Source organism: Somniosus microcephalus, chromosome 13 (assembly GCF_052327205.1).
Source record: "Somniosus microcephalus isolate GS21.2 chromosome 13, FLI_Smic_1.0, whole genome shotgun sequence".
In the NCBI taxonomy this organism is placed as follows: Eukaryota; Metazoa; Chordata; class Chondrichthyes; order Squaliformes; family Somniosidae; genus Somniosus; species Somniosus microcephalus.
Window position 1 is genome coordinate 165,349,418 of NC_140999.1, and position 19,820 is coordinate 165,369,237.

The 19,820-nt window shown below is 39.9% G+C and overlaps 1 protein-coding gene across 3 annotated transcripts in view; it reads left to right on the plus strand.

Moving 5' to 3' along the window:
- Positions 1–477: 477 nt before the first annotated feature.
- Positions 478–19,820, plus strand: part of asxl1 (ASXL transcriptional regulator 1) — a 90,524-nt gene continuing 71,181 nt past the window's right edge. For 2 of the 3 annotated variants that reach the window (XM_086005523.1, XM_086005524.1), the window contains exon 1: positions 478–1,023. In XM_086005523.1, the coding sequence (XP_085861649.1) occupies positions 718–1,023 (306 nt within the window). In that variant the 5' untranslated portion in view covers positions 478–717. The remainder of the gene's footprint in view (positions 1,024–19,820) is intronic. The other variant, XM_086005525.1, reaches the window with a different exon arrangement.

A 19,820-nucleotide genomic window follows, 5' to 3' on the forward strand; every position in this document is an offset into this window, starting at 1 on the left:
AAATGCAAGTTTCAGGAATATTGTTAAACTTACACAGGGAGATTATTATATAAGTAAAAAAAAAATACTGATCAAGATCAGGGGATCTTGTGGGAAAAAAATACACGGGATTATCTTTTTTGACAGTGCACAGATACAGAAACCATGCTTTAAAGGTTCAGAAAAATAGGTTGGGAAGAAGATCAAGATCCGTGCATTCCGGCTGAACACTAAATTCCCCTGTTTAAGCTGTCCTTATATTGTCAGCAAGAAATAGTCGGCTCCGCGAGTATCACATCGCTGCACTGCCGCTCACTGCCGCGGGGCGGCGGTGTCCGCTGCTCTCTCTCGCTCAAGGGGTGCTCCCGAGAGGCTCGCGGGAGTTGTAGTCCATTGGGCGAGAGCGGCCACACTGGCCGAGGGCGCGCCCGCGCCGCCAGAACTACAACCCCCAGAGTGCATTGCCGGCTCCTTTTTTTTTAACCATTCTTCAGTGGAGCCAGCGAGAGCGAAAAACCCAGAGCAGTTCTTGCAACAAGCGCCCCCTCCTCCTTCTTTCCCCACCCCGGGGGGGGGGCGGCGGTTAGCAATGCCTCATAAAGATTCAGGGTATAAAACCATAAATCGCCGAAGATTGCAGGATTTTGCATATTTCGATTGCACCATGCTTTGCACGGCGTCGGTTGTAAAAAATAAAATAAAGGGGACGAAGAAAGAAAACAACAATTGCTGCGGCTAATGACGTCAGTTGCCCTTTGGCCCTGTTTGCATTATGGCCGTTTGCGTAGCCTAGAAAGCCCCGGGATCCGCAGAGTGAGGAGAGCCCGCTCCGTTTGCAAGGCGTTCATTGCACCGCTGCTTGCCTTTTTCCTTGGAGAGCGAGCGAAACAGAGACAGAGGGAAAGTGTAACCATTGCGGCGCGCTCAACGCTTTATTTTGTTTCCTTTTTTTTTTGCAAAAAAGCAACAAAGAAAGAAGGGGGGAAAATGAAAGACAAGCAGAAGAAGAAGAAGGACCGCACGTGGGCTGAGGCTGCCCGCATGGTAACTAAAGAGAGCATTTTTTGGGGGAGAGATTTTCAATTCCCCCCCCCCCTATTCAGCACAATCTGAAACGGGTTCATGACCCGATGGGGGGCGGGCGCTCCTGCAACAAGAATACATGTAGCAATCCGGGCTCAGCCAGCACATGTTTATCATGTGTGGCACCCACCGCGCCCCCTCCTGCTAATGCAAAAAAAAAGGAGGATTTTCCACCCACCCACCCCGTAGATGGGTTAAAGTTTGGGGAGGCCACTGTGTGTGTGTTTGCACTTTTTGTTTTAAATGCATTTATGCATGTAAACATTTTAATGTACATGTGACATCTTGAACATCAATAATCCATGTTGTGTGTTTTCCCCCCATGTTCTTGTCTGCTTTTTTTTCCGCTGTTGTCAGATATTTGTACAAAAGCTTATTTTTGGGAAAGTAAAAACTATCAAGCTGTTTTCCCTTATTCTTGTGGCTTATAATGTGGTGAAATTTAATCTGCAGTGTATTATTTTAGCAGTGACTCATTTTTCTTCAGTTTGCTTCGACTGCTTTGTAGTCTGTAAGAAACCCATAGCTATGCAGACCAGGGTTCCTGTTCATAAATGAATTATGCACTGTGTAGTGTAACTAGTTGGGTAATGTCCGAGACCTGTTTCCAGCGTAGTAGTGGTGCCATGTCACAGCATGCTTGAAAGTTGTGAAATTCGGTGAAGAAGCATTGCTACTGTTTGCATTCCCCTCCTCTTCCCCCGTCATTTAATTGTGAAGTGTATGCAGCTAGTACAACTAACATTTATTGATAGCGCAGATTGTTAGGATTATCTAGTTCAAATGCATTCGATGTTGTAGTTACATTTGTGCCATTAACGTTGAGCATAAAAAGCCCATGGCTATTTCACTGGGATTTTAAGATTAATGTGTAGCATATGTTTTAGCTAACCACATTATATGTTTTAATACTGTTCTGTTAATGTATTATACATTTGACACAATCACTTATTTTAAGCACCTATTTGTATAACTTGGAGTTTATAGGTTTCCTTGGTTTTTGGATAAATTGTACATTTATAAGTATTAGCACTAGTGATAGAACTTCCTATTTATTTGAATATTTTTGGTGCTAAAGTTTGAATGAGCACGGTTGTTAAATCTTCAATATGAATCATTAGACTTGGATTGCAGTAAGCATATATTCACGTAGCCATTGTTGGCCTTTTGTTGCACTAAAGGCATCCCATAATATTTTCCAGAAAATGCTCTATAGTAACAATAGTAATTTAATATTTGCGGTTGAAATGGTTGTTAAAGCTGCTTATTTACATTCATTTTGTATAGCATTGATTTTTAAGGGCCCGTTTTTCAATGTTGTGCCAACATTGGCTACCATGGTGGACCCTATTTAATAGTGCAACCAAGTATCATGTTTACATTGAAAACTTCTGATAGATTGCTACCATATAAATCTGTACCATACTTCTTACAGTCTAGTGAGTACTCTTGTAACACCTAACAGGATGGTTTGTTAATGTTAATGTTTAATTTGAAAGCAGATGTGTTGTGATAATTTTGGATGCATCAGGAAAAGATTCCACAATATATGACTTTTGGGGGGAAAATGAAATTGTTGACTTGTTTGGTGCAGTGTCCTTAATTATTTTCAGTGTGGTGCTGTATTGCCCTCCTCTGAATCTTGGGGTGATCTAATGGAGAATCCCACACTCTCCATAAGATTGTGCACGAGACTAAAAGGGAGTAACCATGTGTCTAATTGAAACTCGGTGTGCCTGAAATTGCGGTCGACAGCGTAGCTAAGGAGTACGCCGCCAACCTCTGAACAAAATCCACACTTAGCTGGCGCGAGGCCCCAGACAGAAACTTGCTTTGAAATGCTGCAGAGTTGTGCGCGGCGTCGTGGCCCACGGATCCCAGGGGCGCACTGTTGTGCATAAGCGTACCTGGGATCACGTGGGGCGGTGCTCCTTTCACTAGCCAATCGGGAAACAGAAATCTCCAATGCCCTACATCAATCAAATTTTAAATTAAAAGGTGTGAATATTTATTTGACATTTGCAGTACTTGGCTTTAAAAAGCCCAGGGAATACTTTGGAATAAGTACAGTTAGTTACTGGAAGACTCTGCAAGATTAAAAAAAAAATGAAAATATCTCATCCCTCAAACAACCTTTACTGCTGCCTGGTAGGTTGAAACATGGTGCTTTTATGTGCTCATTTCTAATTATTTATACAATGTTTTTCTTCTCTTTCCTCCCCCCGCTCCCCCCCCACCTTATGCTGTGCAAACAGGCTCCTGCGCTGTTGCTGCGCAGTTGGTGGGCAGTTAGCTCAACTTCTCGCCAGCAATGAGGATTTGACAGTCGCAGCGGATGATGTGTCTAGTCTGATCTTGGCGGTTCGCGATTTAGCGCATGTAGAAATCCTGAACTTGAGGTCAATTTCAAAGGTGGTACGAGTACACCATCATATTGACCGCAAATTCTGCCCCATATATATTTTAACAAGGGAGCACCGGTGCTGGAGCTCTTCTGTTGTATCCTTGTTATATATTTCTAGTTGTCTGTTATCCTTTCCCTTCCTCCAGCGTAATTAAAAGAACAGAGCATCAGGCATATTTGTCACAATCCAACTCTTCCCCAAAGACAATAGAAATTTTTCTCTGGCGGGATCGGATCGCCGCCCGTTAGACACAGCGCCTGACATTCAGTTCCATTGACTCCCACCGCCTGGGACGAATTTCAAGGCCAAGTTTTAGATTTTTCCTGATGCCTGCAACGGGCTCCCTTTTTTTTTCCAACATGCTACCAAAGACTGCTTTGGACTGGAATGGGTGTTCATTGGCCAATCACTGTCTCAACACATTTGGTTCCTCGGTAGTAAGGGTAACCACTTGTTACTAGTAGCAGCACCAGTCTCCAACATGGTGACAGACGTTCGGTTCACTAGAAGAGTTTTAAGTGTTTTGTATATTAAAAAAACAAACACTATTTAAACTCTTCCAAAAGGTATTTATTTTATTAAATCATAGTGGGCTTGGAGTGTCACTGGGTTAGATATTGAGTAGGCAGTTTATTTACATTGGAAATTTCTGACAGCAGTGCCTGTTTAGGTTGATGCCTAAATTCGGGCATCATTCCAGATTACTGCCATCATTTAAAAATGGTTTTGGCTGTTGTGTCTGAAACTATACAATTTATTGCCGTATACTTTCAAAATCTGACTCCGGAAGCCTGCGCTATATTTTCATTACTTTGTAATCAGTATGAAAATCAACACGATGCAACTGCTTTTATTTGTTTGCTGTAATGTTATTGGACCAGAATGTGCTGTCAAATTAATGGTGAGGCTAATGGCGCTTGCCGTTATTTATTTGTAAATTGTACAGCAGCTTCAGGAGAAGGGCAGATGCGCGGTTAAAAGCGAATATCAAAAAGTTGCTGTCTGTTTCACAAAAAATGTCGTCTCGCTGCCTGGCTCACCATTCAAATGCATTGAATGGCGTGAAGTTGCTGTATTTGCACGATAGATACAAACTAAACTCGCCACAGAAAGTTAAGTCTTGTCCATTTCAGTCGGAAAGTCCTTTGAGCGATGTGATGTGTTAATTACTGCCAGCCAATCTCTTGGGCACTAAAAATAAACTAGTACAAATGTGGAGTCTCATCCCTTCAGGTTTTAATTGTTGGAGATTTAAACAATGTAAAAAAAAAATTTAAAATTGCTTTTCCTTTTTTTTCCCCCCCCCTCAATCCAATCTTTCTTTCCCTCTTTATTTCTCTTTCTGTACCTGATTTGACATTGAATTCACCCACTCTAACTTACGCTTTCTCAATCCTTGTGCTGTTTATTTCACAATCCTTTAATCTGATTGGTTAAGGAGATACACAGTTGCTTGCCCTGTTCACTAGAGGCCCTGTTTCCTTCGCTGCGCCATTATCAGCTCGCACTTTCAGCAACTGGCCACTCAAAATTTACAAACCTAAACATGCAAGGACAAGCCTGACTATAATGGCAGACGCTGTCAGATTGCCTGCTACAGAAAATTGTGGCCCATTGTCTTATGTTTTGATTTCTTGATTGTTCTCAAATCCAACTGTGTCACTAGTCACCAATTTATCCTATTGTTAAAGATAAATACAGGTAAAGGAAACTTTGGCCAATCCCCCCCCCCCCTCCAATCACAGCATCTGACTACTTGACTGATTCCAGAGATTTTGGTCCCACTACCCTATCTGGACGATCATTCCAGCTACTAATCACTTTTTATATGAAGAAATGCTTCCAGATGTCCATCTTGAACTTGCCTTATGCTAGTTTGTACCTATCTTCGCTTGTCCTGCAGTCCTAATTTAACATAAACTAGTGCTCTGGATTGACCTTCTCTATTCCACTCTGTATTTTCTATACCTCAGCAAAAGGAAAATACTGCGGATGCTGGAAATCTGAAATAAAAACAGTGCTGGAAATACTCAGTAGGTCAGGCTGCGTCTGTGGAGAGAGAAACCGAGTTCACGTTTCAGGACCGTGACCTTTCATCAGAATGTTCTGATGAAAGGTCATTGACCTGAACTGTTAACTCTCTGTCTCTCTCCCAGCATTACCTGTTATTTTTATTTTCTACCTCCTATGGCTCCTTTTTATCTGCCTGGTTTCAGAGCTGGAGTCCAAGTCCTCACAATTCGGCCCTCTGACACCAGTGATTGTGTCCCTTCTCTGCCACAGGGCTTGGATGTTTCTCTTGTATTTTGACCAAAACTGAATGTAGTACTCGAGGTACAGCCTGACCAGGACCCTATGTAGCTTCAACATTAAGGTTTTTTTTTTAAATAAGTGTTTCAAGTAAATGTAGAAATTGTCTACTGCCTTTTTGATCCGTGAAACTAGACGGCAGTACTTTTATTAAAAAAAAGTTTAAAATTGCATTGTGGATTGCTGATTCATTTTCTGTTTTAATAATTGTATGTCTGTTTTTGCTGAATAACAGAAGTAGGTTTTGGAATTTGTCACTTTAGCTGATGCTTTTGATGGGACTAGTTATATAGCGCAAGTTAGAGCTGACAAATATTACTATTCTTTGTGTCCGGTGACTGTTGTATGTATCAACATTACTCATGGTATTTGCTATAAATGATAAGGCCCTCAAGTAAGGGGAGCAGCACTTGTGCTGAATTCCAGACTGCATTAACATGCACCAATCTTAGAGCTGCATTAATTCTATGAAATAAATTGCTTTGTCTGAGAATTTCACAGCACTGCTGCTTCCATTTCCACATTATGAAATCAGAATTTATATGCCACAATTTTTTTTAAGGATTACCTGAAGCTACATTCTACAATTTTCCTGATAAAAGACTTGATATTGAACAAAAATCCATGAAAATTGGCACTTAAATATCCCCTTTAACATCCCAAAAACCTTCAAAATAATAGCTTTCAGCAGTACTTTTAATTTCTCCGAAGACTGCAATTATACTGCACCCGTAGCTGTGAAGTGCAGCCAAAAAAGACTAGAATTATACTATGGGCTGTGCCCAACTGCAGCTCTCATCTGCCTGTTCAGAGTGAGCAAATGACTGTGTTTGTATTCTCATACTATTAGAAAGACTCCACACTAAGTTTATAAAATGCCCTGGAAGTCCACTTGAGCACTTTTAAACCAGACTGGAGTTGCACTCTACCTCGTGTGAAACCTAATCTTTATGCAACGTTCTCCTGGAGGGGGTTTTACATTGCTTGGATTTAGTGTGCTCCAGCGTCCGATTGGAACCTAACACAGCCAGGCTCGAGTTGATACACACCTGAAACTGAAGCTTAAAGTGAAGCCTTAGCTACTGAAATAATTGAGTGTGGGCCTGTACGCAGTATTTTTTTTTAAATCTTCCTACCTCCTGTAGCATTCAACATTCACTTTGTCTACATTTTACATATGGTGCTTCTATAGTTTGGATCAAGGGAAAATAATATCTATGTGCTAGCTTCCTGTGTTTAATATGCTAAAACCAGGTCCTTTGTGCAGAATCAGAGATTTTTTTGTGATTTACAGTTCTGCTGTTGGCATAAGGGAGCCGATTTTTAGCAGTGTTAGCAGTGTAACAGTGATCTATACTACAGAAGCTCCAAATCGGCACGATAACTTGCTCCCAGATCTGTGGTGACGCTATAAGCAGTCTGTGTGGCAGAAGTCATGTTAGATAGAGGCCAGTTGAATTCTCCCTGTTGAGAAGTGCCCAACTCCCACTTGCCACCTCCATTGATGGCACAGTTTAAGATTTGTAAACGTTGCACTTAGTAGATAACGGCCATATTATTAAACCACCACATTCTCCCCCTCTCCATGAGCAGTGCTATGGGAAATCAGTTAATATATAGATTTTGCTTATCAATTGAGCAAGTCTTTTAATGTTTTCATAACCTTGGCAGATGCCATCATTTTTGCGCTGTCTTTGTTTTTGAAGCAATGTATCGCTATTGTATCTGAGCAATATAATGTACAATTTTTCGTTGTACTGGTCATATGTGCTTGATAACCTTTCTGCACTGGGCTTTCAGCTGCAATGTTTATTAGTTGGGGGCGTTTGGATAATGTTGAAATAGAAAGCCTGTGTGTTTTAAATTTGGGATTTAACATGCTGTGAGGCGAACCATAGGTGCTTGTCTGTCGATCTGGATTTGTCGGCTTAGTGTAAATGCTTTTTGTCTGGGAGTAGGGTGCTTTATGGTATAACTGATTTGACTTGCGAATTTTGAAAAAGGCAATGAATGAAACTCTCTTTCTCTGACTATTTCATGTTTAGTTTTGATGATTTTTATAACCAAGACTCAATAGTGTAAATTCCCTGCTGAGTAATTTATATTCTGAAACCACAATCTAGAATGTACTTTTCCCCCCATCTTGGCACTGTACCTCGTTTTAATGTCAAGCTTATTTTTTAATACATATATTAAAAATGTTTTTTTTGCTTTCAAGTCAGAAGCTTGCTGTTGGGGGTGGGGGGAGCGGTTGGTGCACATCTCCAAAGAAATGGGAATAAGTTTATAAGATCTCAAACAGTAAAGTTCAATATTTTGAATAATTTCCAGGAAATCCACTGCAGGTAGATGAATAAATACAATAATTACATATAAAGATCTCTGCAAATGTTTTACTGTCCATCTATTTGGAAGTAGCTTTTTATAGGGAAGACCAAGAAATATAAATCTTTAACTCCTTGTTTTCTTATTTATATCTGTCCTTCTTTACCAAATATCTCTGCAAAGCTACTTAAATATTTTAAACCAATCTTTTTTGACAGCACATTTTAAATTCGGGGCTTTTATGTAGAACCTCCCTCCAAACTTGAGTAATGGCATAATCCTTCCAAATGTTCTGTGTAAACCTAAAATCAATTACCGTAGACATTTAGAATACTTTGCAAAATATAAAGATTCCACCCTAAAATTTATAATTATTTAAAGTTTCATTTGTCATGTACGTAACCTGCTATGAGTGGCCCCTCGAATATAGTAACCTATATTTTTCTTTCAGGAAAACTACAAAACAGTGTTTCATCCAATTTGTCATGAGCAACATGATGGGAAATCTGCTGGGATATATTGCAGTTTGAAAAATATCCTGTCCTATTTCAAGTGTCGTTCGTGCAAATTTCTTGTCACTTTTTATTTATATTTTTTTTTAAAAAAATCTGGTCTGACCTTTAATTGTACAAAGGAGCTACTGAAGAATGAACTTCAAATTAACTTGGGAAGGTGCAAGAATTGCACCGTGTGGCCTTAAAAACACCTAGCTGCATTTTTTTGCATTAGAATGATAAACTATGCATTACATGGTATAATTCTCCTGTCCTTGTAAAATAGTACATCCTCTGACTTGTAGCAAGCCAGTGCCAGGGCAAACCTTTGTGGTAAGTGATTGAAAATTTGCTGTAGATTATTATCTTACCAAGTTGCATACATGAGTATTAACCTCAGCTGGCTTGAATAAATTTTCATGAAATGGATTGAAGTTTTTGGGTTTTTTTAAACCTGAAGCTACAAATCTGGGCTTTTTATTTTACACAAATAATGTAACCAGAGCCATATAAAATTTTGAAATTTGTTTGTAATCATGCTATGAATCTCCCTTACTGAAATAGTCTAGAATACTATAAATACTTCAGTAACCTCTTCCTTCTCAACAGACTTCTTTTTCAAATAAATGGGCAGTTTGTGGGCTTTTGAACAGTATTTTTTGATTTGCAACAGGGCATATTTTGTAATTAACAACTGGCTTTGCAGTTCCCAAAAGCAGAAAATGTAGAAAAATGTTCAACATTAGTTTCCTTTTTTTTGGCAGTGACTCATAGGTCAGGCATGTTTTGAGCAGTCAATATACAGATTAATGGAGATTCCCTGATCCACATGCCTCGCTGCAGACTGTCTGTCCTGTTAGCAGCATTTGATGCTGAAATTCTTTGTGAGCTGAAATGTTTAAAAAATATATATATAATGGGTTTTTTCTAAAATTGTCTTTTAAAAGGACAAAAAGTGATGCTTGTTTCCAGCAACGTGAAGCAAATATAAACATGTTTTCCATGTTTGCTTAAGCTACACCCTGAGAATTTTAATTTTCAGCCCCGCTGGACAAATGGAACTGCAATGCTCAAAGCACTAAATTGGGTTAAATTTGCAGTGGAGGCATACTGAAATATTGGTTGATACTTCTTTACAATGGTGTTAATGAAATGTAGACTGTCCAGTTGTGTATCTGAGAAGAGTGCAAACAAGGAAAGATAATTAACCCTTCCAGCCTGCTTTAAGATTTGATTCTGAGCAGATCCACTCCATTTAATCCTTGCTTTACTGTGCATGTTGTTTTGTGCTACAAATTGTCTCTGTCTCGTTCAACCAAGTGGGTGATGTGTGTCCATTATATTTTCCCCTATTCCTGTGGGGAAGCACCTCACTATGTTTGGGGCCTCCCCTGACAGCACAACTCGCATCGCAAACACTCTGTACTTTCCATTAAATGTTACTTATGACAGCATCCAGTTAGGGTTATTTATGTTGTGGTATGCCTGGGACTGGATATTTTCCAGTCACAGTCTTGTAGCACAGATGGAAATGCACATTCTGAAATAATATACAGTTTATGTGCTGCACCAAGATGCAACATCAGTGAACAACTTTGTATTGGGGGGAGGGGAACTTAATTTTTTTTTTATAAATAAAATAAAAAATAGGGAAAATGCTGGATATACATAGCATCTGAAAGAGGAAGGACAGGTTGACACTTAAGCGGAGACCTTTCATCAGAAGCCAAATATTGGTTATAGAGCATTTGTATTACAAAAATGGGGGCATGAACAATAGTGTTTGAAGCCCACAAGATTCTGCCTGAGTAACTTAACAATTTCCACAACCATGCCAAGGACTGTCAAATCCTCAATTCTTTCCTGACAGTTTTACTGCTAACATCCAGAAGGCTTACCAATAATATTGACTGCTTCATAAAGAGAACTGACAATCAGTTAAGCTCTGTCCCCACATATTTGTTCTGCATGTCTTCAGCCACTGTGATCTAGATGTACATCAGCCAGGCTAAACAGCATGCACATAGGATTTAATCTAGTTTGTTCAATATTACTGCTGTTAGAATAATTTATAATGCTTGTGAATTGGTAGACCCAGTGTCATTTGATGCACCATTGTTTTCTGTAACACAGACTTGGGTTCTGGTTCAAAATAATGGCAAATTACTAAACATTTTGGTGTGGAGTATTTACCTTCTCAAAAGTTCAAATGGAAGTCTTAGAATAGCAAATCTCTTAACATTTTGGAAGTCAACATGTTAAAGCTGTATGTCTCTGCTTTTTAGAAAGTTCCAGTCTAAATTTTTGAAATATCTTCCCCTAAACTTCGGTTATTTTGAGTCCTGACATAAACATTCCCAGAAGCTGCATGAAGCTACATTGCTTTATCTTAAACTTGTGGGGTTTTCTTGATGGCCCGGTGTGTTACTGCACCATATACTATAGTACTGTGCCATACAGACTAGGAAGCTTCCAGGTTTAAATCCTAATATTGCAGGGGTGCATGAACGCAGCTGGGGTGGCAATACAGTACAAGAACTACAATTGGCTTCAGCATCCCTGGACTAGGAAGGGGAAAGTCTGCCATGGATCTCTGATTACTATCCTGTGACCACAGCTGTAAAGTTCACGTATGCGATGGTCAGGATTGCGCTAAGTTGTAAGGCTCTTTTTTTTTTTTAAATTAAAAAATAGCCTAGCACCACTCGCTGCCTTGGCTTGTAGGTGAAAAATGGTTATTTTGGCAAAGTACCAGAGCATTGCCATCGCGTGTTCTACCGGAGACTATATTCTGTATCTGTTGCCATTATCATGAGGGCAGAAATGAAAAGTGTATATCCGTGGTGGTGAACTTATCTCTGATCAAAGGACAGGTGATAATCTGTGCTTTATTATCCCTATGGGGGAGACCTGTTTTAAATTTAAAAGGCTGGCTTTGTTTTAAGTATATTAGCTACTAAAGCTATGGTTTTAGTGCGCAATGCATTTTGATGTACTATGAATCATCTGGCTACGGAGGTAAATTTCTCTTCTGTCTTCAGCATTCAGAAAATATCAATTTAAAAATGGTCTTCCTGTAGACAATATTTTAATAAACAATAATGTGACCATAGTCTGCAAACTGACTGTAATTGCTTTAAAGTCCTATGGATTAAAGAACCTGCATCACGTATATTGCTGCACATGATCTTTTCTTTTCAACCTTTTTGTGCTGTCAGGTAATGGTTGACTTGGATTTCAGTACATATCTGTCCACAGGTGTTGGAAAATTACTCGGATGCTCCAATGACCCCTAAACAGATCCTGCACGTTATAGAGACTGAAGGACTCAAAGAAATGAGGTCAGTTGTGGTGAATGGTTTCACTCAGAGAATGTTAAGGGTTTAAAAAAATATATAAATGCTGAATTGGGAAGCAGAAAAGAGTCCTATTGTTTAAGCTAGTCTCACCTTGTAATCTACAGTAATAGGTGGAAATCTTTTGAGGGTGATTTTGTTTTAATTTATAGATGAATCCCAAAAAATTAACTTTTAAAGTTTCTTTTCCTTGCATGCTCTCACTGGCCAGTTAGCACCAGATCCTAAATCACCCTGATGTCCCGTGTGTGTGTTTTTTGTTCATTTCCTCCATTTAAAATAGTAGCTAAAATAACGGATTTATAAACATCCCAAGGTGCACCATCAAAGAGAAATGGATGCTGAGCAGTAATCGAAAAGTTGGTCATATGTATGTTTAAAAAGATGGGTTTCGAGTCAGCTTTTGAAAGGTGGGGGGAGGGGAGAAAGAAAGCAAGACCAACATTTACCGAGGGTTCTAGAGAGCAGGGCCAAAAAGGCTAAAGGTTGTAGCACCACTGGTAGAGCAAAGGAAGGGGAGGAGGCTAGAGTTGGAAGACCATGGGGCATGGACTGTGTCACAGGGCTGGAGGAAGTCGCAGAAGTAGAGTGGAACAAGGCCATTGAGCGATTTGTAAATGAGAATTTAATATTCAATGCATTGAGTGGACAACGATTGTATGGAGGTCAGTAAGGACAAGGATAATGGGTGAACGGGACTTGGTGTGGGACAGATTGCATGTGGCCAGGGTTTTGGATGAGTAGGAGTTTATGTAAGGTACAGCAAGAAGGGTGTTGGAGAGGTCAAGCCTGAAGCTACATCCAGTGACCAGATCACTAACTAGTAAAAACCCATCCATAGCTTAGCTCAAATGTCAGTCTTGGTTGAAATTTGAATCCCAGCTATTGGAATGGGAGCTCAGCATTCTCTGTAACTGGAGCTGGTGGGCTGTCTACTCCTATTGATTTTTAGTGGATGTCAAAGACTTGCTTATTCAGTTGGAAAAAAGAAAAAGGCTTAAAATAATCCTTTCCCCCCCCCCCACCCCCCCCCCCCTCCAGTCCTGGATTTTGTTCTAAGGAGGTAATCAAAACACACTTTTTTTAATATTCAGTCTTGTGTCCTATTTCTCCCTTATGCCTCACTTGGGTGGCCAATTATATTCTGATGCCCTGTATGTGTGGCCAATTACAGTCTGGCTCACTAATTTTAACAGACAATTGTGCTTCATTTGTACCTTGATAGTGGGGGGGGGAAAAGAAACAAGAAATAAAGACTTTCATTTATATAGTGCCTAAGCATATGTCTCAAATGTCTAAAAATAGTTCATGTACAATTAGTTATTGAAGTGCAATGACATTTGTTGTGGTGACAAGCAAGGTAAATGGAAATTTCTTCTGCCCAAGGCCTCTGGTTTACGGTGATGTCAAATTCTGTTTTATTACATGTGGTTTTGAGGATTGCATTGTAGAGCTCCATGCGTGAAAATCACAAATCGGTGGTGTTCTTTATGGTTAATGTGTGTTGCTAGTGATTTAAGTTTCACGTTCTGCAAATTCATCCTGACAGTTAACAAAGAAGAGTTTTAATCCCTAAATGTGATTTTTCTATGAGCCTCTTGCACTGCTGAGCTCAGTATATCTACCTAATCATTTCTTGGTTGATGTCATCTTGCTATATATTTTAATTTTTTTAAAAAGGAATAGAATAAAAATATTTTTAAATTGATGTAAGAAAAATAATTTTAAATGATTAATCATGAACTTCTTAACTCGAGGTTTTTTAATACATTTTACCTATAAATTCCAGTTTAAGTACTCATTTTATATTCAGTAAACGTATTAGACTAGTCCCTGTTTTTCTATCTTTTTTCCCCAGTATATGTAACTAATTTGGTTTTTTCTTTTTTCATGTCCATGTTTCGTGATGCAATGGTTGTAGAAGGTAAGCACTAATTAAGCCAAAATATATATACAAATAAACACAATGCTGTGTAGATAACTGTCAAAATACAAGAGTAAAATAATTTTGTGTAGCACGTTCCAGTAATTTGTAATTCTTTGTACTGATAGGAATGCTTTGATAGCAGATAATTGTGAATGCCCTTATAGCAACTGCAGCTTTCTGTACCAAATAGTGATTTGTGATGCTGCTTCCTTAAATCATCACATTCCTGATGCAATTTAATGCATTCCATTATCACGCTAGCCTTTTGTACTGACTGACACCCTCACAAAAGCAAATGCTCCCTTATTCTGGAAGAAACTCTTGAGGCATTTCAGTGTACACAGTACACCTATTCGAGGCATTCCGTTCATTCATGTGGGCTTCTTTATTTGGTCAAAGCATTTGATTTTAATGGTCCTGGAATACATATAATATTGCATGCTTTATCATTTAAAAAAAAAAAAAAAAAAAAAATTAAAAATTCTTACTGAGCTGCTGGACACAAATTTACTCCTACTTAGTTTGAAATTAACTCTAAAAATACAAGCCCTTTTAATGATTTTGGTAGTGTTTGTTTAGCACGGTGAAATTCATTGGTGAATTTATAGCATGAATTAAATATATTGAACATTAGAAGTTTATAGTAGTTATTTTGCAAATCTAAAAGTAGGGCACTACAAAGTACTCTTTGGTTTTGTTGAATAAATTTAAAACGTGTAAACTTCATTCTTTCTAGTGCACATACAGACAGCTATGGTACCCATTTAGGTCGAATGCTAAGCACAGCCAGACATTTTCTTGTGTTTTACTAGAGGTTTTAGTAGTCATGACTGAGGGCACACTGCTTTTAATCACCCACTTCCTCCTGAATGGGAACTAAAAAGAAGAAAACTAGGTGTTCATTTTCACAGATATCTTGTTGAAATTTGGTGTTCCATGGTCGGAGCTTTCATACTCCCAGTTTAATGTTGCTGTGAAGCCAAAACCATTTCACTCCAACACTAAACCTGGAATGTAGATCAGTTGTGAAGCAGCGCGAGGCTCCCTCCTTTAGGGAGTCTCACTTCACTTTGTTCTGGTGTCAGGTCGTTCCCTAATAGTTTTGGACTGTGTATGCACTATAACTGTAGCATCAACTATGAGGTGAAACTGCTTCATTCCAAGCCTCCAACTGTAATGGAAACACACCCTTAAAAAAAAAAAAAGTCTTGGTATTTTGCGATTTACATTTAACGTGGCAAAAAAATTGCCTGAAGGCTTTAAGACTGGCGAGCCAGCAGCAGTTCATAGTGACAATTGACTTGTGGGTCATATGTGTGTAATGCCTTGTGCTCCTTTTAATTCCTTGCTTTCTTTGCTTGCTAATCTGATGAACAGTCCACTTGTAGTGTTTGAGCTGCTTTGTGTCTGTCTGTGTGTGCAGTAGACTGAACAACAAGCTATGTAAAATGCTGATTGCTTCACACTGAATCGCTGAGTCTGCATTTTGGTTATTTTTTAAAATTCATTTCCCACCCCCAACAAGAAAGAAACTGGTGAAAGTATTTTTATTCATGATGGGCAACATAATAGTGTATTGGCCTCATGGGTTATGTAATGTAATATTGCTCTGTTTCAATAGACCACTGCCTACCATTGCTCATAAATGTAAAAGAAATACAATGCAGTAAATTGATTTGTTTCCCTCCTCTGTTTTTGTATTCTGTATTTTCTCTTGCTTTTTCTTTTGCCCCAGAAAAGGGGTAGGTTGCTAATCAGCTATATCTCTCTTCTCAGATTCACAACTGTGATGATCTATTTGCCTTGGGCGAACTCATCAGTACAAATGCATGGAAGTTGTTGCCATTGAGCATTCCTGTCAGTTGCTTTCATGTTACTACAGCTCTTCGCATGAATTTTAAACTCTTGTTAGTTCTGTCATTTCTATATCACTACCAGAATACTGTTTTGCATTACCTACAGTGATTTAATTTGAGAGGCTCCCGATAAACTGACAAGACAGGTAACATACCAATCTTCAGACTTCCCTTCTAAAAAGCAAGGGCTCATCAAAATCGACCTTTTTGGCTGTCCCTAATTCTTTTCACGTCTGCATCCCATTTTTGCTTCTATGAAACCTCTTGGGATGTTCACATTTGGAGGCACTATAGAAATGCAAGTTGTTGGTGGTGCAAGAACCTCGGAAATCAGGGTGTAGGTAGGGTTTGCATTTTAGTTGTGGGGGGTCTTTGTTGAAATATATTCTGCAAGAGAGGATTTTTTTTTTTTTAATTCTGTCTCGCGCTTTGCATTCTGGTTTGAAAATTAAAGTGAGACTACGTTATAGCTTCTCGCTCATTCTGAAATTTCTTAGTGCAGGCTGTTGTGGAATTCTGGGTAAGTGTGATGATTCTTTTATTGCACCAACTGAGAGGTAATTGCTATTCAACTATGTAAATATATTACTTAAATATTTAAAACCAGCAAAATCACTCATTGTGTACATTTTAACCTTTTCCCATGTAAACTTGTCCAAACCTAATTTAGGTTATCCTAATCAATTCGAAATTGAATCCCTTCATTTCAGTCCTACTTTAAAGTGCAAGAAAATGTAATTTTGTGTAGCTTAGGCATTGAGGCACCATGCAGAGTTGTGTGGAAAAAGCCGCTGTGTGGAAAAAGGACCTAGTGATTATAGTTCATGCAAGTCTGTAACCAGTGCGTGAGGCTGCTGCAAAAATGAATAGGATATTGGAGTGTATACCAGGACAATTAAATATAAAAACAGAGGTACAATTCTTACCATGTACAAGGCCTTGGTTGGGCCACAACAAGAATATTGTGTCCAGTTTAGGGCTCCTCGCATGGCAGAGGATATTGAGGCCCTGGAAAAGATTCGGAGGAGGGTGGGTTGATTGATGTCTTTGTTATTGAGATGGGCTTGGGGCTTTTTGCTCTGGGAAAAGCATAGGCTTTGAGTGGATATGATTAACGTCTTCAAAATAATGGAGGGATTAGATTCTGTCTAAGTGGCTAGGTTATTTGAGCTTGATGGGCAGGGGAGGACTAGGGGGCACCAATACAAGTTACAAAAGCTTAAAGTTAGGTTAGGTACCAGGATGTACTTCTTTTCAGAGTTCCTGCAAGTAGAAGACATCTTGCGTCATAGAAGGTAGATGGGAGCGGGGCGAGTGGTATCAGTTACTGTGGTGTCTCGGAGCTTACTTGATTTGTCTTTTGGGGTCCGAGAAATTTCCAAGAATCCTTCTCCTTCCCCCCCCCCCCCCCGCCCCCCTCCCCAAATTGTTCCCTTTTTTGCTTCTCCCAAGAGATTGCATGATTATGGGGGTGAGGTTGATGCAGCACATAGGTTGTACCATGTCAAGAAGAGATGGGTTTGATGAAGCTTTTTGTCTTTATCTGTTCTTTTTGTATGTTCATAACTTCAGTGACACATTTACCCACCAACTTTATTATTCGGGGTGCAGTTACACACCAACTTCACTATGGCAGCAATCTGATCTCCCTTGGCACTTGCTGATCAAACACAAACTACAAATCACTGAACGAAGTGTAAACGTGACCTTCATATCATCAACCAACTTGAGTGATTTGCTGTCCATGCACAGTGTGTTAACAGCCCAATTTGTATATAAAAACTAAGTTGTTGCTCTGTACTATTTTCAATTTCCATCATGAAAACTAAAATGAAAAAAGTGGTCTTTGGATTTCTTGTGACATTTTAATTTATTTTGTTCTGTGGAAGTTGAATTGAGTAACATACTGTACCTTTTGTCTACTCATTGAATGACCTCCACTGCTCACTGGCTTGCTGCCAGAGCCACAACTGTAGAGGCTAGTAGTGAAAATACAAGAATTGCTTATGTTTTTTGGGGGGCAAAAGTGCAATGTCTTGAGAGTGGATGGGGCTGGCATCAGAATATTTTCATGCATAGGCTTTATTAGCTGTGGTCACACAAATGCAATTGTGCAGCATTTTGATCTGAAAATCTTTTGATGCAGGAAAAAAAATCTGTGCATAGCAGAATGAGAATTGAGTTTTGAGCCCAAGACTATAAAAGTTGCACATGTCCTGATACAAGGAGTAGCCTTTCTCAACTTCCATTTGAATTTTATGGTAGTACAGCTTTAATTACAAAATAAACTGCTTTTAAATTGGTGTATTATCTTTAATTTGGAAGGAAATGGGTACGGCAACTATTGGCCCCAACTTTAGTCAAATCCTCCGTTATCCCTTTCCTGGTTCAGCATTAGTGATGCAGGGCCAATACTAGCTGAAGGTTATTGCTTCTGAACAATCAGTATGCTCAATCACTGTCACAACGACTTGCATTTCTAAAACATACCTAAAATGCAGAAAGGCATCGAAGTGCTTTATGGGGCAAAAGACAGAAATGGACCTGAGCATGAGGGAGAGGATGGAACCAAAAGATTTTGGCGGTGGGGGTGGGAAACGAACATACGGTTGGAGAGGTCTTTTTTTTAAAGTAGGGTAGGACGTGGTAAGTGGAGGTGTTTACGAGGGAGTTTAAAGGGGCCAGGCATAGTCACAGATGGAGTGGCAAGACTGATGGACCACAAGTGCTTGGGAATGGAGTGAGAGAAGAGTGTGCATGGGGGTATGCTGCTGCAGGACATTATTGAAGTGGAACATGGTCCTGTAGGGATTTGAAGCTAAGAGTGAGGATCTTGAAATTGAATTGTTGAGGCATGGGTCGGCAATACATGATAGGAGCACAGGATTTATTGGAGGTGAGAACACGAGCCACAGCACCCTGCATCACTACTAGTTTGTAAAGGCGGACCTGGGGGGGGGTGGTGGTGAGCAGTTGACGTAATAATGCATGGATTAGGGTTTCCGAAGAAGGTGGCCAACATTTTACTGGTGAAAGAAAGTGGTCTTGTTAACTGGATTTGCTGAAGAAACTAAACAGTACGCCAAGATTTTGCACCTTTGGACTGAGCCTGATGTCAGCATCACTGAATAGAAGGTTCATGTTAGTTTGAGGGGGTACATGTGAGGGAGTTGGGAGAGACGCAGTGGTTTTTTCCCCCCACAAGTAGGAGGAGGTAGTGGGTGGGCAGGGGAACACATAGAAACATAGAAGATAGGAGCAGGAGTAGGCCATTCAATGCGATCATGGCTGATCATCCAAATTCAGTACCCGGTCCCTGCTTTCTCCCCATACCCCTTGATCCCTTTAGCCTTAAGAAATATATCCAACTCCTTCTTGAATATATTTAATGAATTGGCCTCTACTGCCTTCTGTGGTAGAGAATTCCACAGGTTCACCACTCTCTGGGTGAAGAAATTCCTCCTAATTTCTGTCCTAAATGGCCTACCCCTTGTCCTTCGACTGTGACCCCTGGTTCTGGACTCCCTGACCATCGGGAACATCCTTCCTGCATCTAGTCTGTCCAGTCCTGTCAGAATTTTATAAGTTTCAATGAGATCCCCTCTCATTCTTCTAAACTCCAGCGAGTACAAGCCCAATCAACCCGATCTCTCCTCGTACGTCATTCCTGCCATCCCAGGTATCAGCCTGGTGAATCTTCGCTGAACTCCTTCCATGGCAAGAACATCCTTCCTCAGATAAGGTGACCAAAACTGCACACAATACTCAAGATGTGGTCTCACTAAGGCCCTGTATAACTGCAGCAAGACATCCTTGCTCCTGTACTCAAACCCTCGCTATGAGGGCCAACATACCATTTGCCTTCTTAACCGCCTGCTGCACCTGCATGCTTACCTTCAGCGACTGGTGCACAAGGACAGCCAGGTCTCGTTGCACTTCCCCTTCTCCCAATCTATTGCCATTCAGATAATCTGCCTTCCTGTTTTTGCCACCAAAGTGGATAACCTCACATTTATCCACGTTCTATTGCATCTGCCATGCTTTTGCCCAATCACCCAACCTGTCCAAATCATCCTGGAGTTTCT